The 25,302-nt window shown below is 56.2% G+C and overlaps 1 protein-coding gene, 1 long non-coding RNA gene and 1 other non-coding gene across 4 annotated transcripts; 1 reads left to right on the top strand and 2 right to left on the bottom strand.

Moving 5' to 3' along the window:
* The first annotated feature begins 1,955 nt into the window (after nucleotides 1-1,955).
* Nucleotides 1,956-24,545, top strand: MIGA2 (mitoguardin 2). Of its 2 annotated transcripts, none has more exons than XM_004005585.4 (16): nucleotides 1,956-2,018; nucleotides 4,415-4,651; nucleotides 5,493-5,703; nucleotides 6,835-6,947; nucleotides 7,854-7,971; nucleotides 8,339-8,475; nucleotides 14,468-14,585; nucleotides 15,581-15,681; nucleotides 16,444-16,559; nucleotides 17,681-17,753; nucleotides 17,889-17,975; nucleotides 20,070-20,168; nucleotides 20,390-20,524; nucleotides 21,291-21,344; nucleotides 22,305-22,421; nucleotides 22,696-24,545. In XM_004005585.4, the coding sequence occupies exons 2-16, from the start codon at nucleotides 4,556-4,558 to the stop codon at nucleotides 22,900-22,902; spliced, it is 1,782 nt and encodes a 593-aa protein (XP_004005634.2). In that variant the 5' UTR covers nucleotides 1,956-2,018; nucleotides 4,415-4,555; the 3' UTR covers nucleotides 22,903-24,545. The 2 variants fall into 2 exon arrangements, with proteins under 2 accessions (XP_004005634.2, XP_042101484.1); XM_042245550.2 differs by lacking the exon at nucleotides 1,956-2,018 and adding an exon at nucleotides 2,181-2,304.
* Nucleotides 14,079-21,924, bottom strand: LOC132659376 (uncharacterized). The gene is made up of 2 exons (XR_009599739.1): nucleotides 16,798-21,924; nucleotides 14,079-16,718 (listed from the first exon to the last, which is right to left on the bottom strand). It is a non-coding gene; the product is annotated as an uncharacterized LOC132659376 (long non-coding RNA).
* Nucleotides 18,255-18,327, bottom strand: TRNAG-UCC (transfer RNA glycine (anticodon UCC)). The gene has a single exon. It is a non-coding gene; the product is annotated as a tRNA-Gly (tRNA).
* Nucleotides 24,546-25,302: the final 757 nt, after the last annotated feature.

Below are 25,302 nucleotides of genomic sequence, written 5' to 3'. Positions count from 1 at the left end.
CATTGGCCACCTGATGCGAAGAGTTGGCTTATTGGAAAAGACTCTGATGCCGGGAGGGATTGGGGGCAGGAGGAGAAGGGGATGACAGAGGATGAGATGGCTGGATGGCATCACTGACTCGATGGACGTGAGTCTGAGTGAACTCCGGGAGTTGGTGATGGACAGGGAGGCCTGGCGTGCTGCGATTGATGGGGTCGCAAAGAGTTGGACACGACTGATAGACTGAACTGAACTGAACTGAAGGTTTAGAGAAGTTATGATTTGCCCGAGGACACAGGGGAGTACGCAGTGGATTTGGCCCCAGATGCAGGCAGTTCAGTGGTGGAGCCTGCTCTCCTTTGCTCTGGCTACCACTTCCTTGGCTCATCAGCTGCCGCTCTCCTCTCTCTCTGCCACCGTTAGTCAGAGATGCCAGGTTTGCTCTTGCCTCTGGATCACAGTCCAAGCTGTTCCTGAACATTCCTCCCTCTTCTCTCTGCCCAGCTAATTCCTAGTCATCCTTAGGTTTCTATTTGGACGTCACTATCTTTCTGGAGTCTCTCACCTTCCCATGGGAGCACAGGAGTCTGTCCCTGGGGAAACTCAGAAATACTGAGGCAGCGTGGATTCCTGAGTTTCCACCATTGGAACAATACCACAAAAGATTGTAATTATCCTAACTATATGTATCTTGTCTACCACTATCAAGTCCAGCCAAAGGGCTGTCACACAGAAGTATTCCTTGTTGAATGAAGGCAAGAATGTAACCTTACTGATAATTACATTTTAAAAACTTAGATGTGTCCGGTTCTCTGGTTATGAAAGGACTGCCACAGTTTCAAAGCCCTGTTACTCAGGCAAAGCAGGAATTCCGTTACCATTTTAGAGAGGAGTAAACTAAAGCTGAAACTCCAATACTTTGGCCACCTCATGCGAAGAGTTGATTCATTGGAAAAGACCCTGATGCTGGGAGGGATTGAGGGCAGGAGGAGAAGGGGACGACAGAGGATGAGATGGCTGGATGGCATCACCGACTCGATGGACATCAGTTTGAGTAAACTCCGGGAGTTGGTGATGGACAGGGAGGCCTAGGGGGGCTGCGATTCATGGGGTCGCAAAGACACGACTGAGCGACTGAACTGAACTGAAACTGAGTCATTCTTATATTGTTGCCTGGAAAATTCCATGGATGGAGGAGGTTGCGGGCTACAGTCCATGGGGTCGCAAAGAACCGGACACGACTGAGCGACTAACGCCCTGAAACTAAACCCCAGAGAGCTGATGTGACAGAGTGAAGTGAAGTCGCTCAGTCGTGTCCGACTCTTTGCGACCCCATGGACAGTAACCTACCAGGCTCCGCTGTCCATGGGAGTGACAGAACTTGATTCCAACTCAGATCGGCATGATACCAAACCCAGTGCTCAGCGCAAAGCACAGCTGGGCGCTCAGAACCGAAACAACTCTCAGGGAGACGATTTCGGTCTGGTAAGGGAGGCGTGGCACCTTAGCAAACGGCTCCCAAAAAAGGAGAGTGGTAAGTGCTCAGAAGGATGCTGTAGGAAGTTTCTGAGGCAGTTGCATTGGAAAGAGGGCGCTCGAAGGGCGGGAAGGACTTGTCTGGGTGGGGACCGTGGCGGCAGAGGAACTAAATATAAAGGGCTCAGACCGCCGCCGGTTCTTTCTTTAAAGCCCCTTCGAAACTTGACTGTTCCCCCTTATCCCTTTAAGGGCAGCCCCGCCTCCACTTAGCCACCCGGGTCAATCTAATCCCGATGGCCAATCACAGGAGAGAAAAAAAATTACTTCCGCGCCTCAACCGCACTTAGGGGGCGGAACAGAGGGAGAGGAGAGGTGGAGCTAATGTTGTCACGTGACCTGCCCAATTGCCCAGAGGCCGGGGCGGTGCAGAAGAGATCGGCGACGCTCATTGGCCAAAAGAAGGCTGGCCCAGCGTGAGACCACGCCCCCGGCGGCCCAGAGGTTGGTTGCGCGGGCGCCGGGGAAGGAGACGCTGCCCTTCCGCAGCGATGCGATCTTGGGTGAGTGGCGGCGGTCCGGGCTGAATTCGCGGGGTTGGCGGGCGGCGCGGTAGGGTTCGGGACTGAGGCTTGCAGCGGGCGGGAGCCGTGCCTACGCGGGGAACTGGTAGGGGTCGAAGTGTCCCGGCTCAGCCAGACTAGAAGGGCCCGGGTTGGGAAAGAGCAGGTGCTCGAGCCGTGGGCGGCGCGAGAGGTGGAACAGAAGGTACCCGGTCCGTGGAAAGATGCCCGGGCCTGGAACACTGCAGAGACTGGAGCAGGGGCGCAGGTCCTGGACCCGAACAAGGCAAGTACTGGGATAGAAGGAGCCGGTGCGCGGACCAGGGGCGGCGGCGGCAATGGGGCACCTGGACAACCCTAGAGAATATTCCGGGGGTGGGGGCAAGAGAGGAGGGGCCTTGACCAGGGGATGCGGAAGGAATTGTCCGGGATGGACAGATTCTAAGGAAGGGGATATTGTTGAGGTCCAGCGTAAGGAGTGCCCAGTGCTGGTCGGATCCTGCCAGGGTGGAATGAACGAAGACTGGGCTGAGGGGTCGCTCAGAGGAGCACTTGGGCCTGGGACATTGCTGGGGTCAAGCCGGAATAAAGCGTGCTCAGGCTAGAGTCATTTACGGCGTGGTTCAGGGCAGGGAAGTAGGTGCCTGAGATTGAAAGCTCCTGGGCATCCACGCTGAGAGGTTGTAAGTGCTGGCGTGGGGTTGGAATGGGGACGAGGAGGCTCCAGCCCAAGGTTACAAGGAAGGAGAGGTGACTTGCCCAGGTGGGGAAGGCATTAGGAGTATCCACGTGGTGGAGACATTGCTGTGGGCTTGTCATCATAGAGAGGAGGTGGAGGCTTCTCTCCTTCCGCCCTGGGTTGTGCCAGGGGGATGGATAGATGAAGTATGGTTGGGCTGGATCTGAATCCATCCCTAAAAGAAAAGCTGTCTTGGGACCGGTGACCTTACCTGACACTCTTCCTCAGACGGGGCAGCAGAGGCTGCTCTTGACTTTCCTGCAGGTAAATGCTAGGCCTTGGGGTCCCCCAGAGCTGTGGTCATATCCCAGCTTTGCCATTTTACTCAGTGACCTCCGTCGGGTTATCTTCTGGGGCCACAGTTTCACCATCACTGGGCACACACACACACACACACACACACACACTAACCCCCCCCACACACACACCCCCCCCCCCACACACACACCCTGGAGCTAACTGGTAAGATCATTCATCCTTCCCACTCACTGGGGATAAACTGTTTCTTGTGCTGGACCAGTGACTTTGGCAGCCATCCCAAGTAGACAGGGTCTGTCTGGCTGTTGTATTCCTTCTGTTTGAAGTCCCAGGAGACCTTGAAGGCACACTCGGCCTTGGTGGTGCTGGGTCGGGGAGTTCTCTGCAGGATCTTGGGGACTGGCTTATATGTGTTCAAGCCACTTATTTGCTGGCCTTGGAATGGGGCTGTGAGTTATCTCAGAAGGCCCCAGGGGAAAATTGCCCTTCTGGTCTGTGGTTCTTCCAGGACTTCCACTTCCTGCTCCATGTCAGATTTGGCAAAAGGGTTGTGTTGAGCGTGGAGTCTAAAGTCCAAGAGACCTTGACCCACGTCCCGACTCCGTCTGGTACCAGTGACTTTGGACTCCTGCCTTAGCCTGTCTGAGCCTCAGTTTCCTTGTTGGAAATTGGCAGAGGGGAAAAGTTGGATGGCATCACCAACTCAATGGACATGAGTTTGAGTAAACTCCAGGAATTGGTGATGGACAGGGAGGCCTGGCGTGCTGCAGTCCCTGGGGTCGCAAAGAGTCGGACACGACTGAGTGACTAAACTGAACTGAACTGATGGGAAATAGAGCCCATGTGCTTCGCAGATTTATAATGATCCAGAGAGATGGTGATGTAAGGAATGCAGCACAAATACCCACGTAATGCACAGTAGCTATTATTATTTGAGGAAATACCCTGCTGTTTTCATAATACAGTCCACAGGAAGTACAACATTCTTGGTTTTGTGGGAGGTGGAAAAGATGTAATGATTTTCAGTCAGGGACTTGAGCCTTAGAGGCGTAAGATTTCTGCTTAGGCCACTGGCCATGGGTTTTAAAAGTTTGAGACAGTGTGGTTTAAAGCCTCAGGTTTGAGAGCGACCTCTCAATCCTCCAGGCTCTGGGTCCGCACCGGGGCCAGCGTGCCAGATACTGCCTCTTGCTCCCAGGGCTCAAGGTGGGCAGAGGGTCTGTGGGGTGCTTGGGTGTCTTCCTGCGAGCCAATGCAAAAGGCTGGGGCCTGGTTCCAGGCCTCACATTCCACATGTGGGCTTTGCTCCCACCTCATTCCCCCCAGAGCACTCTTGTGTGTGTTTTCTGTTTCTGACATGTGCATGCCCTTGTGGCTGACTTGGTCATCTGTCTCTCAGCTCTGTGCAGGGACCTTCTGGTCTGTGCGTCCCTGTTTCAGGGCGTGGATGGTACCCAGGACCCAGCCAGCAACCAGTTGAAGACGTTCTCCTTGGAAGCTTTCAGCCCCGAGGGCTCTCGCCTGGGCTGCTGATCCTGCCATGGCGTTCCGGCGGACCGAGGGCATGTCCATGATACAGGCCCTGGCCATGACGGTGGCTGAGATCCCTGTGTTCCTTTACACGACGTTCGGGCAGGTAAAGATTGGGGCGGTTGTGGTCCCTCCCTTTACCCCACTGGTCCCTGAAACACTGAGCCGCTCATCCCAGGGTCCTTCAGCATCCAGAAAGACTGGGCCCTTGTAATTGCTGTCCCAGGCCATCCTCTCTGAGTAGAGTAAGAAGAACTGGGTTAGGAGTCTGGGGTCCCAAGCCCATTCTCCACCCCAGGTCTCTGTGGACTTTTAACTTCAGTTTCTCTTCTATAAAAGGGGTTGATCAGGCCCTCCCTGCCAGCTTTAAAAGTCTGTGGCTGACCACGCCTCTTGACACTCCCTAAAGCTCTGCCCTGTGGGGTGCAGCCTCACGAGGGGCTCCCTGTCCAATAGGCAGAGTGAGGGGTGGGGCAGGGGTGGTACTGATGGACCACCTGCTGAAGTGAATGTCATTGTCCTTGAGTTGAGAAGTGGGGTCGGCAGACCTGGGTTCGGTTTCTGCCTCTCTGTCACCTTAAGCCTGTGTCTTAAGCTGTGTGAGCCTCGGATACCTCACCTGGAAAATGACGGGCATTCGGACAGGTAACACAGGTGCAGTCCCGACGTGGCGCCTGCAGAGGTGCTGTCACTGCAACTGGTGGAATCCTGACCGATGGTGTTGGGGACACCATCTCCTTGGCCTTGTCATTTTGCCCTCCCCAACCCCCCTCTTTTACATCTCTGTGATCCAGGTTTCAGAGGCCAGGTGCCCCCGCTAGGGGGTGGCTGCCTCTCCAACATGCCTGGTCAGGAAATATCCCCCGGGGGCCTGAAGCTTTCGCTGGGCTCCCCAGGGCAGCTCTCCCAGGGAGATGTAAGCGGCGGCCCCTCCTCTTCTCCTACAGTCTGCCTTCTCCCAGCTGCGGTTGACACCAGGCCTGCGGAAGGTCCTCTTTGCCACGGCCCTGGGGACTGTGGCCTTGGCCCTGGCCGCCCACCAGCTGAAGAGGCGACGGCGGAAGAAGAAGCAGGTCGGGCCCGAGATGGGAGGCGAGCACCTGGGCACGGTGCCCCTCCCCATCCTCATGGCCAGGAAGGTCCCGTCGGTGAAGAAAGGTAGGTGTGAGGTGGTAGGGAAGGGCGAACCTGAAGTCGAGTCTCAGCCGGGCTCCTGTTAGCTGAGATCTTGGGCCAGTGACATGCTGTCTCCAAGCCGAGTCCCCTCATCTGTGAAGGAGGTCATTGTAAGGATTTGCTGGGTCATGTGGCCGGATGCACATATCATTGGAAGCAATGGTTCTCCTTATCTGAGGACCCTCTGGGAGTGTCGGGTGCAGAGTGGGCTGGTGGGGCGCATCTCCTCCTTGCAGCGAGGGAAGTCCCTTGCCTCAGAAGCAGGAAGGGCCCTGTGGTTCCTGAGCCATATGGTCGTTTCACCATCTCCTGCTTTTTTACTTGGCACGTAGTAAGATTCACCTTTTTTAGCAAACAGTTCTATGAGTTTTGACAAACACTTATAGTCATCCAATCCAACCACAGTCAAGAGCTGTCTCTCTGCAAACCCCCAGGGCCCTCGGTATTTAGCCTGGTCTGTTTTATGTTTGCTGGTGTGGCTCTAAAAGCCTCTTATGGTCCGGTTAATCTTGTAACCCAGCAACCCAGCGTTTGCCACATACAGGTTGCCTTCCAAGGCAAGGAGGCCTCATAGGCTCTCTTGTCTTGGGAAAAACCTGTTTTCAGAAACAAAATCTCCTTGCAAGACAAAGACTTTTCATCGTGAATTATCCTGGCAAAAGGAAAGTTTCATCTTTTCCTCTTGCTTGCCTACCTGTCTCTGGTTTCACCTTAGTTTGCATTCCCTATTTTTCTCACCTAAAAAGCTGGTGCCTCAAATCCTTTTTGGAAGGTGAATTCCAGATGAGTCAATCAACAACACGGGGAAAACTGAGTCAGAAGAGGGGCAGTGGCTGGCCCTCTTTCTCAAGCTTAACACAGCAGATCCAGGCCCCACTCAGGGCCAGGCCCTGTGCCCAGTGCCCAGGATACGGAAGTGAGCAGGAGAGCAGGCCAGGGCCCGGCCCTCTGCTGCTAGGAGCATCCCCTGGGGGTGCTCTGCTGTCTGACACAGAAGGTCAGGACAGACTCCCAGATGACAAGGAAGGGAAGAGGGGTGCGGATCCGTGAGTGGCCCATGCAAAGAGGCTGGGTGGGAAGCCGGCGTGACCTCTGCCCTCCTGTTCCTCACAGGCTACTCCAGCCGGAGGGTCCAGAGCCCCAGTAGCAGGAGCAACGACACCCTGAGCGGCATCTCCTCCATTGAGCCCAGCAAGCACTCAGGCTCCTCCCACAGCCTGGCCTCGGTGAGGGTACCAGGGTGCCTGTCAACGGCCCTGGGGCTCCTGTCTCTGCCCTCAGGGGGCTTATGGGCTGGTAGGAAGATGGGAGAAGAGGTTCCCTCCATTTATTCTTTTGTTCACTCACTCACCGATCCGTGAAGGCTTTCTGAGATCACTAGTGACCAGTGTGTGCCGGTCATTGGTGAGGGGCAGGTGGACAAGTGTGGAAGAGAGGCTGTGTGACACTTCCCCGTGGAAGTTCATTCATTCATTCATCAGACATTGAGCAACACTGGGTTTTTTGCCAGGGACTACCAAGCACTGAGGATACAGAGATAAATAAGACAAAGAGGAGTTTATTTTCTCTCGGGGAACAGCTTTTGGCTCATTCACTCATCTAGTTACTAATTTCATCCAGCGAGTACTGAGCCCCCACTCTGAGCAGGCCACGGCCCTGGGGACCCAGGTGCCAACAAGAGCTGGCTCTCATCACAGCCTGGCAGGCAGATGGCTGCTCGTGAGGGACAGAGGCGTGGGTGAGAGCCTGGTCCTGCTGGCCCGAGGGTAACAGGTGCTCCTTGAGTCCTCCCGGTCCCCTTCGTGGTGGAGCCCTGGAACGGGGAGCAGTCCTGCTGCTCGGGAGCAGGGCTCGGGGCGGCTTCGGAGGGGGCAGCAGGTTCCTGAGCTAGGTGTCAGCCTCTGTGTTTTCCCTGCTTTGGCCATATCTATGACATGTCCTCAGGCTCTTGAAGTTGGTGGAAGTGCTGTGCTGCGTGCTCGGCCACTGTGGTTGGGGGCTGGTTTCAGGGATGGTATGGGAGAGGGTGTGTGGTCAGGCAAGGGGGCTGGTGGGGAGGCTCAGGGGTCCTGCTCGGGGTCTGGGAAGGCCTCACTCTTTATTCTGGAGTTTTTGCCCTGCTTGGCTCCCAGATGGTGGTGGTGAACTCATCCAGCCCCACGGCTGCATGCTCGGGACCACGGGAGACCAGAGGGATAGAGGAGTCTGTGACCGCCACCGACGGCAACGCTGAGAGCCTCTACATGCAAGGTGCGGGCCGGGAGGCTGGCCTCGGCTGCCAGGGTAGGGGAGCGGGGGAGCGGCCTCCTCCCAGGAGTCTGGGTTCTCTGGGTGCTGACTGCAACCCTCACCCCACCCCAGACCTCCCAGTTCTATGGTTTCTGGACCAAGGAGCATCTCCAGGAGCAAGTCTAGTCTGCATGGAGACCCACAAGCGGGACAGCCTAAAAAAAAGGGATCAGGACCAGTCTATGTGGTCCTGCCCTTTCCCGTCCTTCAGGACCCTCCTGCTGCCTGGCTCTTCTGACCCCACTCTGGAACGGCAAGATGAGGGGCCTGGCTGCTCTTCCCACTGGGGACCTGACTCCTTTTCCCCGTCTCCCCTGCCCGCGCTCAGGCATGGAGCTGTTCGAGGAGGCCCTGCAGAAATGGGAGCAGGCGCTGAGTGTGGGGCAGAGGGCGGACAGCGGCAGCACCCCCACCCCAGGGGATGGCCTCCGGAACCCCGAGACAGCTTCAGAGGCACTGTCTGAGGTAGGTGGTCCTTCCTTGGGTCTTTTCTACCCCTCAACCTCAGAGACGCCTACTAGTGTGGCTGGCGGGGCGACTGCACTCGGGAGGCGTCTAGCAGCCCCGCCTTCTGCCAGCTGGTCACGGCCTCTTGGATGGGAGTTCTCCCCTTGACCAGAGTGTTGATGAGCCAAGTGAGAACACTCACATCATGTGCATTTGTGCACCCTGCCACTTGATAGGTACTCAGTAAACCACGCCATGATTATAACCTGATCCTGACTGTATAGGAAACATACGTGTTCTTGACGGGCTGGAAGGAACTAGCTGTGTTCATAGGCGAGAGGGTCACACAGCTTTGTCTTATCTTTTCTTCATACATTCTTTGATCACAGTTTGATCAGATTTTCTATCGGGCTTCCCTGGTGGCTCAGTGGTAAAGAACCCGCCTGCCAATACAGGAGACACAGGTTTGATCCCTGGGTCGGAAAGATCCCATGGAGAAGGAAATGGCAACCCACTCCACTGTTCTTGCCTAGCGAATCCCATGGGCAGAGGAGCCTGGTGGGCTGCAGTCCAGGGGGTCCTAAAAGGGTCAGACATGACTTAGCGACTAAGCAACAACAACAACAGGTCTTCTCTAAGTGACTGTCTCAATATCAGAAAAGAGAAGGAAAGTTAAAAACCTAAAATAATAAAAGTTTGTGAGGGACTTCCCTGGTGGTCCAGTGGTTAAGCCTCTGCCCTTCATTGCAGGGGGTACAGGTTTGATCCCTGATCAGGGAACTCTGATCCCACAAGCCAGACAAATTTTGTGTGTGTGTGAAAAGCACAACAAATACATGTCTTCAGATGAATGTTCACTGAAGAAGCATTGTTTTGTAATAGTTAAAACACATGAAAAAGTGGAAACTAAATGCCCGCCAGGAGGAATCTGAAATACTAGCCAGCCTTTATTAAAGGCTAGAAAAAAGCTCTGTGGGCTGATAGGTTGCTCTACCCACTGTATTTTATTAAGTGGAAAAAAACCAAGATACAGACTGTGCATGGTGACCGTGCGTACAGTTTTCTCTACTGAGACATAGTTGATGGGTAATATCACGTAAGTTACAGGTGTGTAAGAGTGACTCGTGACCCGTGTGTACGTTTATTTTTTTTTAATATTCTCTATTTTTTAAATTGATGTGTAGTTGACTTAAAACGTTGTGCTAATTTCTGCTTGTGTGCACATTTTAAATAAAGGCATACATCCATGTCTGTGTCTGCCTGCTGGTAGCTACTGCCTGTGTCTGTGCACTTTTATTTCGCTTTGAACAGATGCACAGGAAGACTGTTCACAGAGATCTTTCATGAGGGCCTGCAGGGAAAGGAGGAAGAGACTTTCCTTGGACTTTTCTGTACCTTTCTCTACCGTTCTGACTTTTCTTATTTCAAGCACAAGCTTAAGGGCAGGGTTTGTAAAGGTGTTAGCATGGTGGGTTGTTGCTGTTTTCGTCTTGATACTTTCCGTATTTAATTTTTAAATTTATTTATGGCATGTGGGATCCTAGTTCCCAGACCAGGGGTTGAACCTGCGGCTCCCACAGGGGAAGCTTGGAGTCCTAACCACCTACCGGACCGCCAGGAAGTCCCTGTACTTTTCTGTATTAAAGAACAAAACAAAACATGAGTGTCCGCCCTCTGCTGGAGTGAGGCCAAAGTGGAGGCCGCCCCTTTGGGAAGGGGTCCAGCTAGGATGTGGGAATAACTTCATGTGTTGAAGAAGAAGAGGGTTTAACTCAGGAAGTTGGTTGCATGGCTGAGGGAGTCACCAGGAGACCCTGGGACTCAAGGGGGCTCACACCACAGAGGGGGCTGGCTAGTGGGGAGTGGGGTGCAGGGATGTGATGTGAGGCATGAAGAGGAGAGAGCTTCTCACCTACCCCCATTCCGCCCCTGAGTTTCTCCTCGCTTCCTCCACCTGTGCCTTGGTGGGACGACAGGCAGTTGGCAGGCAAGCCTGGGGAACAGAGTTTGCAGTACAGGGTGAGAACCTGTCCGGGACAGCAGGTACCAAGTTGGAGGTGTGCGTGACCTCCACCCCGGCTGGGACTTTCACTCCGAGGCCCGTCACACAGGCCTGATGGCTGTAGTTGTGGGCTGTGGATGCCTGGGGTGTGGGTGACAAGGCTTCAGAGCCTGTGGCACGACTGCAGCAGGTCCCCTCTACTCATGGGCGGGCAGTGGGTGCCTGCCAGTGAGTGAGGGCAGGAGAAGGGAGGCAGCTTTGTTTCCAAAATTGTCCTTGTTGTTAATACTGCTGCTGCTGCTGCTGCTAAGTTACTTCAGTCGTATCCGACTCTGTACGACCCATAGACAGCAGCCCACCAGGCTCCCCTGTCCCTGGGATTCTCTAGGCAAGAACACTGGAGTGGGTTGCCATTTCCTTCTCCAGTGCATGAAAGTGAAAAGTGAAAGTGGAGTCGCTCAGCTGTGTCTCTGACTCTTAGCGACCCCATGGACTGCAGCCTACCAGGCTCCTCCATCCATGGATGTTCCAGGCAAGAGTACTGGAGTGGGTTGCCATTGCCTTCTCCATGCTAATACTACGTCTGAAATTTATAGACCTTTTCTTGTTTTTCTCATTGTGAAAGCAATGAAATGTTCCCTAATAGAGTAGTGAAAAAAACACAGAAAGAAAAAAGAGGATAAAAAGGAGCCCAGTCTCTGACCAGACAGCTCCCAGCTATGTGCTGCGGGCGGGTGCCCTCAGGTTCCCTGAGCACTGGTGCCCTCAGTGGACCAGCCCCAGATCCTGGCCCATAGCTGGTGCCTAGCAAGTCACCTCTGTCATCAGTGTTATTGACGCCTGTTATCTTCCATCCAGACATAACTACTTAGTATCCTTCCAAGCATTTCACTGCGCTACAATGTCTTTTAAATGACTATTGAAATAGAGTTCACATGCCATACAGTTCACCGAATTTGATCGTACAGTGGCTTTCATGTATGTTTCCCCCATTATCTGAAAATAGAGCCTTCCTAGGAAAGCTTTCTTAAGCCAAAATGATGTCAAGCAAAGAAGTGATGAGTCCCCTTTAGACACATCTTCCTAAGAGATGTGCAGAATTGATTGAGATAAAGCACAGGTGCTGTCAGGAACTTCCCTGGTGGTCCAGTGGCTAAGACTCTGCTCTCCCAGTGCAGCGGGCCTGGGTTGGATCCTTGGTCAGGGAACTAGATCCCGTATGCTGCAGCTGAGTTAACATGCTGGGACTGAAAGATCCCGTGTGCCACAGCTAAGACCCAGTGTAGCCCAGTATTTATATGTATCGGGCTTCCCTGGTGGCTCAGCTGGGAGACTCCGCCTGCATTGCAGGAGACCTGGGTTCAATCCCTGGGTTGGGAAGATCCTCTGAGAGGGAAAGGCTACCCACTCCAGTATTCTGGCCTGGAGAATTCTATGGACTGTGTAGTCCATGGGGTCGCAAAGAGCTGGACATGACCAAGTGACTTTTACTTTTACTTTATAGATATAGGACTTCCCCGGTGGCTCAGACGGTAAAGCGTCTGTCTACAATGCAGGAGACCTGGGTTCGATCCCTGGGTCGGGAAGATCCCCTGGCGAAGGAAATGGCAATCCACTCCAGTACTATTGCCTGGGAAATCCCATGGACAGAGGAGCCTGGTAGGCTACAGTCCATGGGGTTGCAAAGAGTTGGACACGACTGAGCGACTTCACTTTCATATGTTATTAAAAAGCGTCTTTACAGACACAGTTCAAAGTTACAGTGACTAGGTGCTGAGATGCTGAGTGTAGTTCTAAGGGAAGGAGCTTGGCGGCATGTGCTGAGTAAACGCTTGGGTATATACTTTGGACTGGAATTGTTGGGTCACAATGTAACTCTGTGTTTAGCATCTTAAGGAACTGCCAGTTTTCCAAAGCAGCTGTGTGTGACTGCGCTCAGTCGTGTCCAACTCTTTTCAACCCCATGGATTATAACCCGCCAGGCTCCTCTGTCCTTGGGATTTCCCAGGCCAAAAAGCTGGAGTGGGTTGCCATTTCCTTCTCCAGGGGATCTTCCCGACCCTGGGATGGAACCTGCATCTTTTGCGTCTCCTGCCTTGGCAGGCGGCTTCTTCGCCACGTGCCGCCTGGGATTCCCAGTGCAGCTGTGTCGTGTTTCATTCCCAGCAGCAGTGCCCGAGAGTTCCAGTGTCTCCACACCCTCACCAACACTTGTTGTTATCTGACTCTGACCCGGGTTTGATTTGTTTCCCTGATGCTAACGATGTTGAGCTGCTTTTCCTGTGCTTATGGCCTTATGCATACCTTATCTGGAGTAATGTCTGTTCAGATGCTACGCCTTATTTTGACTTGGGTTGCTTGTCCTTGTATTATTGCATTCTAAGTGTCCTTTTACACTTTCTGGATACAAGTCCCTTGTCAGATGTATGATTTGTCGATATTTTCTCTCGTTCTTTGGGTGGTTGTTTTTCACTCTTTTTTTTTTTTTTTAAACTTGGCGGCGCCTCATTGTTTGCGGGATCTTAGTTCCCTCACGGGGTGGGGGTTGAACCCCGGCCCTGGCAGTGGAAAGCACCAACTCCTAACCACCAGACCCCCAGGAAACTTCTTATGTCTTCACTTTCTTGCTGGTGTCCTCTGAAGCACAGAGGTTTTGAATGTGGATGTAGTCCAGTGTATCTGTGGTGGTCTTTGGTTGTCTGCGTCATATGTGAGAAACCATTCTCTAACCCACGGCAACTTCCCAGAGAGAGCTCTATGCCAAAGCTACGAGGCACCGCTGGCCACGCTGAGCAGAGATACTGAGCAAGACGGCCAGAGGGTCTGGGTCTGGGGCCCCACGGGCTCTGCCAGGCTCCAGCGGGTGAGCCCGGCCCTGGAACCTCTTTGAGTTTTCCCGGTGAAATGGGGTCATGGTAACCCCTGGCTGAAGGAGGCCCTGAGGCTGACCAGCAAGGTGCCGGTCCACGCCTATCGCTCCGGGAAAGGCAGCAGTTTCCATGTTACTGGCCCCCTCTGAGTACTTCCGGCTCTTTGTCCCCAGTGGCCTGAGGCCCTAGTTGGCCCCGTCGCCTCCCCAGGGTCTGGTTACACGCACTTGCAGATCTGGCAGCCTCTGTGGAAAACAGACTCAGGCCTGCCTGTGTCTGGCCTCTCGGCCCAGAGGCTCCTGGGGTCAAGCAAGCATTTCCTCCCACAACCCGGCCTCGAGGCCAGGGGCAGCAAGGAGCCACAGGCTGCGGTGCCACGGGTGTGAAGCCCCCAGGTGCAGACAGGTCACAGCAGCAGTGGGGCGGAAGCCAGCTTTTTCGGGGCTCCTGGCTGCTCTCTGGTTATAACAGCCAGCGCTGACTGGCCTTCGCCATGGGCCCATCTTTCGGGGAACACTTATATGCCTTATGCATGTTTTCCCTGACATCCAAAGAAGTAGGTTCTCTTACCTCAGTTGACAGATAGGGAAACCGAGGCTCAAGAGGGGGAGTTGTTTACTCAAGGTCACACAGCTTGACGGTGTTGAGGTCTGGACCAGGTCTGATCGGGTCTAGAGCGGTGCTATTCAATTGGAAGCCATGTATCTCATTTAAAATTTCCCAGAGACCACGTTAAAAAGCAAAAGGAATGAACCAAATGATGTTTAATAATACATTTTCTATAATCTAGTATACCCCAAATATTATCATCTCAACCCATAATCAAGGTGAAAAATCACAGAGGTATTTAACATTCTTGTATCCTTTGGGGATTTTTGGGGGTGGGATATGAAGTGTCTGAAATCGGTGTACATTTTCATTGATCACCCATGTCAGCAGGACTGGCCGTGTCTGGCCAGTGGCTCTTGCATAGGGCTGCTAAGTCCAGACCTGCACTCGCTGCTGGGCCTCAGAAATGCCCCCCTCCCCACCTCCGCTGCTTTCCCTAGGGGCTGGGGCCCCGTCACAGTGCAGGAAGGGGCCATTGGTGTGGGGGAGCTTCGAGGGCCCGGGTTGACCTTTGTTGTTTTACCCGCAGCCAGAGTCCCAGCGGAAGGAGTTTGCGGAGAAGCTGGAATCGCTGCTGCACCGGGCCTACCACCTGCAAGAGGAGTTCGGGTCCACCTTCCCGGCCGACAGCATGCTGCTGGACCTGGGTGAGCAGGTCTCGGGTGCAGGATCCCTGGGGCCCAGGACCTCCACCCATCGGGGGCCCACTGCAGGGATGGGGAGACCGGGGCCACACAGGCGGGAAGGGAGCTGGGACGAGGCCCCGGGAGTCCCTGGCCGGTGTGCTTTGCCCCTGTCCCCTTGGGAACAGGCCTTGGCACTGCTGTGTCCACATCTCCCCCGAGGCTGTCCCGGGCCTTTGGTTCGAGCCCTCTCCTGGGCTGCTGGGTGGGCAGAGGGGTGGCTCCCATGGAGATGAGCCCACAGCAGGTCACATGGCGGAGAGCACACGTGCCTGCGCCACTGAGGTCAGGAGGTGTGACATTGCCGAGGGAGTGAAGTTACTCAGCCGGGCAGCCATAGCGTTCTAGTGCCTGCTGTGTGCCAGACCCTGTACGGTGACTGTGCCCCGCCGTGGCCCTGCCCTGGGTGCCATCAGCCTCCAGGGGGCTTACAGGACTCCTGAGTGTCGGGGTCTCCGGCTCTACCAGGGGCGACACGGGCCCAACAAGGGCTGGCCAGGGTGACACATTCTCCATTGCCCGTCCCCGTCAGAGCAGCAGTCTTGCTTCCCCTGGGCCCCTCTCATGGCAGAAAAGGCTGGTGGGGCCCCAAGGCTGTAGCCTCTGCTTATTTGTTCAACAAATTGTTCCTAAGCCCCCTTGAGGGTCCAGACCCCTTTGCCCTCGAGCAGGTGGGAACGGCAGTGCAGAGTGAGCGGCCCTTTGGTACTGGAGGCTAAGCATCAGCTTGGCAGGGGGAGGTGACTTGTTCGGGGCCATATGCACAGCCTGCGCTCAGAGCTCAGGGCCCACAGGCCTCAGGGTCCAGCAGTGTGCAGGTCCTCTGGCGTATACTGAGAAAACTGGAAGCTCAGCATCATCTTCCTGGGATCGGGTGTTGGGAGACTTAGTGTCCATGTACCTCCCAGCCCGGGGAGCTCAGGATCTCGGCTCAGCCCCCCTCTTCCTGCCCTGCCCAGAGCGGACCCTCATGCTGCCCCTGACAGAGGGCTCGCTGCGTCTGCGGGCGGACGATGAGGACAGCCTGACCTCGGAAGATTCCTTCTTCTCCGCCACCGAGGTGATGTGGGTTGGGGGATGGCTTCGGGGAGGGGGTGAAGGCCAGGGGGGCCCCCTGTCAGCTCTGCTGGGGGCTGGCGATGGGTCGTGGGAAAGTGAAGGCATTTCCTCTGGCGGGAGCAGAATCTGGCAGCACCAAGTGTTCCTCCCCAGGGACTCTATAGCTGGGACAGGGAAGCCTGGGACAGCAGGAGCTGTAGTTCCGTGAGTGAGGGCAAGGGTCCCCGACCCCGGCGGCTGCAGCCCCCCCAGCCTCTCCCTTCTCCAGGCCTCGTGCTTACGGCTGGGCGTTAGTTCCTGCCATTGCCGCGTGTGCCAGGCGGCTGTCCTTGCCTGGGGTGGGAGGACACTGGCCTGTGTCCAAGAGACGGTCCCTCTGGGAAAGGTCCCCATGGGAAAGGAGGAGAAGGGGACGACAGAGGATGAGATGGGTGGATGGCATCACTGACTCGATGGACGTGAGTCTGAGGAACTCTGGGAGTTGGAGATGGACAGGGAGGCCTGGTGTGCTGCGATTCATGGGGTCGCAGAGAGTCGGACACGACTGCGCGGCTGCACTGAGCTGGTGGGAAAGGCACCTGGTGGTGGGGACGCTGAACAGGAGGGGACTCCAATCCGGCCTCTGCCCTTGGCCAGGGTTCCCCCTGACATCCCCTCAGAGAGCTTGGACCGTAGGGCGTCCCGTGCCGGAAGTTCCCTGGGCAGGCACCCTCCCCCACACTCATGCCACTGACACAGGCTTCCACGTGCATCCTCCCCCCAGCTTTTTGAGTCCCTGCAGGTCGGAGATTACCCGATCCCACTCTCCAGGCCCGCCGCCGCCTATGAGGAGGCCCTGCAGCTGGTGAAGGAGGGCAAAGTGCCCTGCCGGACCCTCAGGTGAGCACAGGAGGAAGGAGGCAGGTGGGGGACAGGGGGTGCTGTTCTCCTAGAGGAGGCTGGGGAATCCAGCAGTGAGTGCTTGGTGAGGGCCCAGCTGAGCCAGGCTGAGGGCTGGCCAGGGCTCCTGCCTCAGTCTTGGAAGGCCCTCGGATGGCCCTGGTACAAGACAGGCGGGTGTGGAGTTAGTGATCACAATAACTAATTAATACAAGTAACTAAAATAAGTCATACATACCTGTTCCAAGTTCTCTGATGTGTCATCACGGAAGCATGGTGGGCACTGCCCCGTGTGTCCCTGTGTTCTCCGTGGCTCACGGGAACTTTTGTTGCGGAGCACGGGCTTCAGTAGTTGTGGCACGCAGGCTTAGTTGTCCTGCAGCACGTGGGATCTTAGCTCCCCAACCAGGGATCGAACCTGCATCTCCTGCACTAGAAGGCAGATTCTTAACCACTGGACCACCAGGGAAGTGCCGTCTAAGCCCTGTGTTCTGACAGACTCCCTTAAGGAGCGGTCCAGAAGCCAGGCTTGGGGGACAGACAGACCTGGGCTCTTTCCAGGCTTGCCACTTCTTAGCATGTGGCCTGGACAAGTCTCCTGACCTCTCTTAGCCTCAGTCTCCTCTGTGGTATATCTGAAGGCTCTTATCCATCTTAAGCTCATTGTTCTGTATGATGGTCATGATTCCTAGATTTATATGTCTGTGTTGAGAGTTCACTGAAAATGGCCAGAAGACCCGAGTTGAAGGCCTGAGGATTTGGATAAAGGGCTCAGACCAGGATGCCTCTGGCTGCCCCAGAAAGCCCTGCCCTGGCCTTGGGGGAAATTGGGCCATTTTGGTCCTTTGCTAGTTGGAGCCTAAAGGAGGCCGAGGTCAGCCTGACCCCCAGTGACCACACCGTCCAGTGGCGCCGAGTGCCGTTGAGGCAGCCCATCCTCAGAGAGCATCCTACCAGCTTCTTCCTCTGGTTCTGGGGAAACTGAGGCCCAGAGGGTACCTGCCCCCTGCCTGAGGTTACACTGCCAGGCCAAGGCAAGGCCACCCGGGGCTCCACCCTGACCCCACGAGGGTGTCGCTGGCAGGGTCCCAGGTGGTGCGACTCTCTGTGCTTCCCCTCAGGACAGAACTGCTGGGCTGCTACAGCGACCAGGACTTTCTAGCCAAGCTGCATTGTGTGCGGCAGGCCTTCGAGGTGGGTGTGGTCTGCGGGAAGCTGGCGCTGGGGTCAGGCTCCTCTGAGCAGGTGGACCATCTGCCCAGCCCATGGTACTGCCCTCTCTGGGTACCGCCAGCTGGGCAGCTCACCCCCTTCCTCCTCACTCCTTAGGGCCTCCTGGAAGACAAGAGTCACCAGCTTTTCTTCGGGGAGGTTGGCCGGCAGATGGTGGCAGGCCTGATGACCAAGGCTGAGAAGGTAGTGGGGGGACAGGGCTCTCTTTTCAGCTTTTATTCCCCCCGCCCCTTATTTTATTTTATCTTTCTAAGTTTTATTTAGTCCTGTTCAAAGAAAAAAAAAAAAACTCAATCTAAAGTCAAGCTGATAAGCTCTGACTTCATTCTGCAAGCCGTGGGAGAGCAGGGAAAGTTTCTTTTTTCCCCATGCTAATTTTGAAAAATATGGGTATTGCTTTTTTTAAAAAAATGTATTTATTTGACGGCACTGAGTCTTAGTAGTGGCACGTGGGATCCTTAGTTCCCTGACCAGGAATCGAACCTGCACCCCCTGCATTGGAAGCACAGAGTCTTAGCCACTGGACCACCAGGGAAGTCTCACTTGGCTTAATTTTGATTAAGAAATGCTGCCGAGCTCCTAAGCGCCAGGGCCTGTGCCCAGCTCTGAACTGAGAAGTAACTGACAGCGCTGCCATGTTTTTCCAGGCAGCAAAGATGGGCTGGCCTCCATTTGGGAAGACACTGGCTGCTGCGCACACCCAGTGGGAAATTGTGGAATCAGCCTGCCTCCTTACTGTGGCCTGTGGCCACACGTGAAGTCTTTCCAAGCTTCAGTCCCCTTGTGTGTAAATGGGTGTGTCCTGGGGACGTCACTGGCTGGGGTCAGTGACCATAGAAAGTGTCAGCGAGGGCCAGCCCTCATCTTCATCTTCGTAGTCAACTTTTACATGCGAGGAAACTGAGGATTGGGAAAGTGAAGCCACAGCCTGTACACATTCTAGCAGATCTTTAAAACTTAATGGAAATTGGGCTCCTCCGGGGGTCTGGTGGTTAAGAATCTGCCTGCCTGTGCTGGGGACACAGGTTCGATACCTGGTCTGGGAAGATCCCCGCATGCCGTGGAGCAGCTAGGCCCATGAGCCATATCCGTACTGAGCCAGCACTCGAGAACTTGTGAGCCACAGCTCCTGAAGCCCACATGCCTAGAGCCCCCCACTTGCTACCACCAGAGAAAGCCTGTGTGCAGCAACACAGACCCAGCACAGCCAAAAATAAATACATCTTAGAAAAAAAGACTTCACAAACGTAGTTTAAAAAAAAGATGATAAAAATGGGAGTTCCCTGGTTGCCTAGTGGTTAGAATTCCGGCCTTTCTTTCACTGATGTGGCCTGGGTTCAGTCCCCAGTCAGAGAATTAAGATCCCACAAATCTTGAGGCATGGCAAAAAATAAAAGTGTAGAAACGATTCACACTTATTGAAGACAAAACTAAGATGATGCAAAAAGAAGGGAAAAAATTGTCCCCAGCCCCACCCTGTTCAGATTTTGGTGAAAGTCCCTCCAGTGACCCCTCTGCCTGCGGTTCTTATAAGTGCCATCACCCTGCCTGTGCTGGGCTGTGTCACTTCTGTCCTGCCAGGCTCTTGGGCACATCCCTGATCTGAAGCCTCAGTATTCATATCTGTAAAGTGAGCACAATGTTGGCCAGTCCCTCACAGGGTTGTGTGAATTAAATTAGTTGATCCATATTAGGTCAGCCCTGGCATGTGCTCACTTTCTAGGTCCGTAAATGACATCCGTGTCTGCAAACTGGGTCGTCAGCCCCCACTAGGCCTCCCAGTCCCAGAGAGTGAAGACTTCCTCCTGGGTGCTGACCGTCTGTGTGCCTGGCAGCAGCCGGAGTCCTATACACTTTTTACTGCCTGGTGGTGTCACATAAACAAGCTCACTGACTCCCTGAGAAAAGCTGCAGCTTCTCCTGTTTCATAGGGAGGCCGATGGTCATGAAAACTGGCCCCTTTGGCAGCGGGCCCGACCTCACACCCTCACGCATCCTCTCTAAAGTGAGCTCCTTCCATAGCCGGTGCGCATCTTCTGAAAGATAGTCAGTTCCCGTTAATGAGCTGGTCTGAGACACTGCTGGGCGGCCTGGCGTTGCCTCTCCCGGACACACCCTGGGCCCTGCAGAGCCTCACTCTCTCCGTGACCACTGTTCAGGCATTGGCCTTGGCCTGGCCTTGGAGTGTCCCCCATCCACAGGCCAACCCGCCCCTGTGGATCAAGTCCAACAGGGTCTTGGGGCCACGGCCAGAACAGGCTCTGCTTCTCCCCGTAGAGCCCCAAAGGCTTCCTGGAGAGCTACGAGGAGATGCTGAGCTACGCCCTACGGCCGGAGACCTGGGCCACCACGCGGCTGGAGCTGGAGGGCCGAGGGGTAAGTTGCTTTCGTGCTGAGCCTTGGTGTCCTGGGGCCCCCCCAACCTGAGCTCCTTGAGCTGGGTGGAGGTGCCCCCTGGAGCTCAGCCTTGATTCCGAGGCTCTGAGATGGCTCCACTGCTGCCGGAAGCCCCTGTTCCCGCCCTGCCCCAGGCCCAGGCTTCCAGGAGGGTGGCCCCTGCACACCCCACCCGCTCAGAGCAGGGCCTGGCCCCGCAGGTGGTATGCATGAGCTTCTTCGACATCGTGCTGGATTTTATCCTCATGGATGCCTTCGAGGACCTGGAGAACCCCCCGTCCTCGGTGCTTGCCGTCCTGAGGAACCGCTGGCTGTCAGACAGCTTCAAGGAGACGGTAGGTGGCCGCCCCCCACCCCCAGGCACGCGCACACATGATCCCACGTGTGTTGCCTGGACCCCACGCCCCTCCATCCCTGGCGTTGGGCCCCTGGGCTGGCCCCCTACTCATCACGGAGCAATCACCCCCGCCCCGGGGCAGGCTGCTGGCCGCTGGGCACCCCAGCGCCTGCCCTGGAGAACTTTCCAGGGGAGCCCCCCTTACTCTTGTCTCACCCTCGTAGAGCGGCCGGGCGTGCATTTTCCTCCTGCCTTGTAGTTTCATTTGGGCAATGCTTCTCATTCTCGGCTGCCATTAATTCTGTTCCATTCAATGCATTCAGTCAAGTTAAAATATGCAAAAAATAAAGGAGGAACAGCAGGAAAGCCTTGAGCACAGGGCCCCTGGTGGGCAAGCCGTGCCGGGTGGCATGGGGTGATCCGGAGAGGGGAGGGGCTGGGCATTGATAGGCAGCAACTGTGGATCACCACAATGACTGAGCGAGGCAGGGGTACTTGGTCAGGGCCATCTTACAGAGGAATCTGAGGCCCAGGAGAAGATTGCAGGCTTCTCACCCTGTAAGGGTTGGAGTCAAGATTCAGCTGTAGGTGCGCCTGACTCCTGATTGAGGGCAGACCTCAGACAGCTGTCCCCATCTCCCTGCTTAGGGTGGGTGAGCTAGGGCAAAGGCTTGGTCCCAACTGGGGGTGAGTAGCAGCTGCAGGCCTGGCCTGTTAGTCTGACCCCACCTCCCTGGGTGGGGGGGGTGCCCTCTTTAATTTAGGCCCTGGCCACTGCCTGCTGGTCGGTCCTGAAAGCCAAGAGGAGGCTGCTGATGGTGAGTGAGCTTATGGTGAGGGGCCTCTTGAGAGCAGCCACGCGGGGGCTGGTGGGCCTTGGGTGTGGATCCTGGCTCAGCTGACCCTCCCTTTGGTGTGTGCTAGACCCCGGTCAGGGGGTGGGACAGGGTAGGGTGGGCTGCAGCTTTTGGCCTTTGTCACAGCACTGGTCACCCGTCCTGCCGTGACCTCCCCCTTGACTGGGAGGGCCTCAAAGGCCCACAGAGATCTGCTTCATCTTCCCACCCAGGGCCCAGCACAGAGCAGGCGGTCGGGAGGTGATGATGGGGAATCAGAAGCGAGGAGAGGGCCTCTTCAGAGGGAGGCAGGACCCGCGCAGAGCAGCAGAGGTGCTGCTGGCGTTGGGATTGGGGCAGGGCGCCCTGGAGCAGGCTGAGCCCCCCTCCCACCCCGAGGGCCGCGTTATCTGCGCTCCCAGGCAGCGACCAGCTGCCTATCTGGGCTGCCATCCATTGTTGCCCCCCTGCCAGCCCGGCTCTGCCACCCAGCTGATACCAGCTGCCACCGCCACATGCCCTGGGCACTTCCTGTGCTGAGCCTACCCCAGGCCCCTCCTCCGGCAGCCCTCCCCACCACCCTGAGGTGGCTTCTATGCTGCGGAGGTGAAAACCAGGGCCCTGAAAACCCGAGTCACGGGGGCACTTCCCTGGCAGTCCAGTGATTAGAACTCGATGCTTTCACTGCTGGGTCTGGGTTCCATCCTTGGTCAGGGAACTAAGATCCTGCAAGCCGTGTAGTGCCACTAAATTAAAAACAGAATTTTTTTAAATTACAAAAGAAAGCCCCAGTCACTCACCCAACATCACCCAGCAAGGACATGAATAAGCCAGACATGCCTCCGAAGCCCCAGCTCTTAATATGACCCCAGGGCCTGGCTGCCTCTCCCTGCCTGGGTCCCAGCCTTCAGCCTTGCTGTCCCCGGCCTGCCCCCCGAACAGGTGCCTGATGGCTTCATCTCCCATTTCTACTCCGTATCGGAGCACGTTAGCCCTGTCCTAGCCTTCGGCTTCCTTGGACCCAAGCCTCAGCTCTCTGAAGTCTGTGCTTTCTTTAAGGTAAACAGGGAGCTTGGCTTCTGCAGCTGCCTGCCTGGCCCTGCATCTGGAGAAGGGTCTGGGCGGGGTGCCTGCCCCTTCCACTGGGGACCTGGCCCCGGGTGGGTTCCACAGGAAGCCCCAGGAGGGCAGGAACGGGGGACAGAAGGGGCTGAGTTGGGGTCCCCCTGGGGTGGGGGGTCAGGGGAGTGGCTTTGGGTAGCCTGGAGAACCTCAGCTTGTTGGCGGTGGGCAGGGGCCCTGGCCCAGCCTGATGGCCAGCCACATCCCCCAGCACCAGATCGTGCAGTACCTGACCGACATGTTCGACCTGGACAACGTGCGCTACACGTCCGTGCCAGCACTGGCCGAGGACATCCTTCAGCTGTCCCGGCGCCGCAGCGAGATCCTGCTCGGCTACCTGGGGGCGCCGGCGGCCGGCAGCATCGGCCTCAACGGTGTGCTGCCCCGGGAGAACGGGCTCCCAGAGGCGCTGCAGTAGTGGCTGCTGTGGGCCCGGGACGGTGGCTGCCTGGGCTGCCTTCACGTGGGGGACGCCAGCGAGAGGCCTTAGGGTTGGCATGGGAGGCCCGGGTGTCTGGCCATCAGCATGGCATAGCCCAGGCCGTGGTGGCCAAGGGCACTTACTTGCCCCGACCTTGCCTCCATCATCTGGGAATCCCCAGGGCCCGGGGGTGGAGGGCAGACTTCCTTGGAGATGGAGGGGGCCCCGAGGGGTCCACCTGACCCACCCTTGGTTGTGCCTGGGGAAGCAGAGGCTGGACTAGTGGCCAGTGGGGCCAGAGAGGAAGAATCAGGCAGAGATGGGATGCCCGGGGTGTGGGTCCCCAACACCTCCCGCCTCCCGGGGGGCTGCTGAATAGGGCTCGGAGGGTGGAGACGGAAGAGAGGGTGGCGGGGCTCTGTGGTGAAGGGGCCCGGGCTGGCCAGTGTCAGGTCCAGGCATGGGCCTGGCCAGTGCTCACAGCCTGCCACCACCCGAAAGAACAGCTCCAGGGGTGAAGGCTGCGGCTGGGGGCACCTCGGTGGGCAGTGGGCCTGGGCCATCCCAAAGTGGGCCCGCTTGGGCTCACGTCTGGACGGGGATCGGGCCCTTGAGAAACCCAAGCACTCAAGCAGGATGCTGTCCTCTGCCCTTCCCTGGCCCTCCAGAAGATTCGTTTCTCCTTCCACCTCTGCCACCACCAAAGACAGAGGAGGTGGGGCTGGTCGCCCCCGCTCCGTCCCCTCTGTGAGCCCGGGAGTCTCTGGCTGGTGCTAAGCGCTGGGCTGGAGGCCCTGACTGGGGTCATTTCGGTCTCCAAGAGTGAGGGGCTGAGGAGCCATGGGGCAGAGGATGGTCAGAGGATGCAGGCGGCTGGACCAGCATCAGGACAGGAAACTCACCTGGCCCTCAGTCTTCAACTTGACGCACAAACCGAGTAGCAGTGTAGAGCCTACTGCCAAAGGCTGCGGGCATCGGTCCCCATGTCGCCAGATTTCTGTCCACCCTGCAGACCCGCTTCCCTTGTGGTGTTTCCACCTGAGGAAACAGGTGTTTTATTTATTGCCTTAACACTTTATTTTGAGGTCCGCCCCTTTCCAGGTGGGGGTAGGAGGATGACTCCAAGAGACACAGACTCCTGTTTTTCCACATTCTGGAGTTGGGACTGGCTCCTCAGTCCCGGGGGTGCCCTCCCTTGAATGGCAAAGGGGTCCCCGGGGTTGGGTGGGAGGCAGGGTGGGAAAGGACCCATCTTCTCTGAGCCCACTCCCGTCGCCCCCCCCCCCCCCCCGCCCCAGACTGCAGGGACCACTGTGCACTAACTACGCTTCTGGCTCCAAACCCATGTGTCTGAGGTCTTAACTGCCTCCCCCTGGGTGGGAAGGTCGGGGAGGTCCCTCCATGCTAACGTTCTGTTCATTTGCACTTGCCCCGCCCACGCTGTGAATGTGACCTTGGGCCTAGGCCCTGGCTGCTCGGACCTGCTCCCAGTCACCCAGCAGTGGCATTTTCATGTTGTCTGTGTTTCCACGTCCACGCGCTGCCTCTGGCACTTGATTTGTTGCAGCTTCCCACTTTTGTACGGTAGGGCCTGTGCACAAGACCCGAGTCAAATAAATGATTTAAATGGTTTCCTTCCAGTGTTGCCGCGCACCTGTGGCCATTGCTTCCCGGGGGGCCTGCTCTTTGGGGTGCGGGTCTGGGGAGGCTCCAGGAGGGCAGAGGAGGCCTGGCACGGCCATTTGGCCCTCGGCAGGGAGGGGCCAGTGCAATGCCACGGCTGTGGGTGGGCAGCCTGGGTGTGAGTCCCGCTCTGGCAGCATCTAAATAAGATCACTGGGCGCCGAGCCTGGGAAGCCCCGTCTCTAAGGTACAGGCGTTGGACCCGGCAGGGAGTGCAGACCCAGCCCCTCAGTCACTGTAAATCTAAAGTTCTCATGGGTAGCCGGACAATCGCATGGCTCATTTCAAAAGTACAGTAGTCCCCTCTTTTGGGCGGAGGACACATTCTAAGAGCTGCCGTGGATGTCTGAAACCACGGGTAGTACTGAATCTTCCTGTATACGTACCTATATTATGTTATGTCGTTAACTCAGTCACTCAGTCATGTCCAACTCTTCGCGACCCCATGGACTGTAGCCCACCACACTCCTCCATGGAGTTTTTCCAGGCAAGAATACGTGGGTGGGTTGCCATGCCCTCCTCCAGGGGAATCTTCCCGACCCGGGGATCGAACTCACGTCTCTTGCGTCTCCTGCATTGGGAGGCAGATTCTTTACCACTGCACCACCTAGGAAGCCCATATACGCCTGTGGTGAAGTTTATGTAAATTAGGCACAGTAAGAGATGAACAACAGTAATAAAATGGAACAGTTAAAACAGCACACTAATAAAAAT

This window comes from Ovis aries, chromosome 3, assembly GCF_016772045.2.
Source record: "Ovis aries strain OAR_USU_Benz2616 breed Rambouillet chromosome 3, ARS-UI_Ramb_v3.0, whole genome shotgun sequence".
In the NCBI taxonomy this organism is placed as follows: domain Eukaryota; kingdom Metazoa; phylum Chordata; class Mammalia; order Artiodactyla; family Bovidae; genus Ovis; species Ovis aries.
This window is presented reverse-complemented; position numbering and strand designations above follow the sequence as displayed.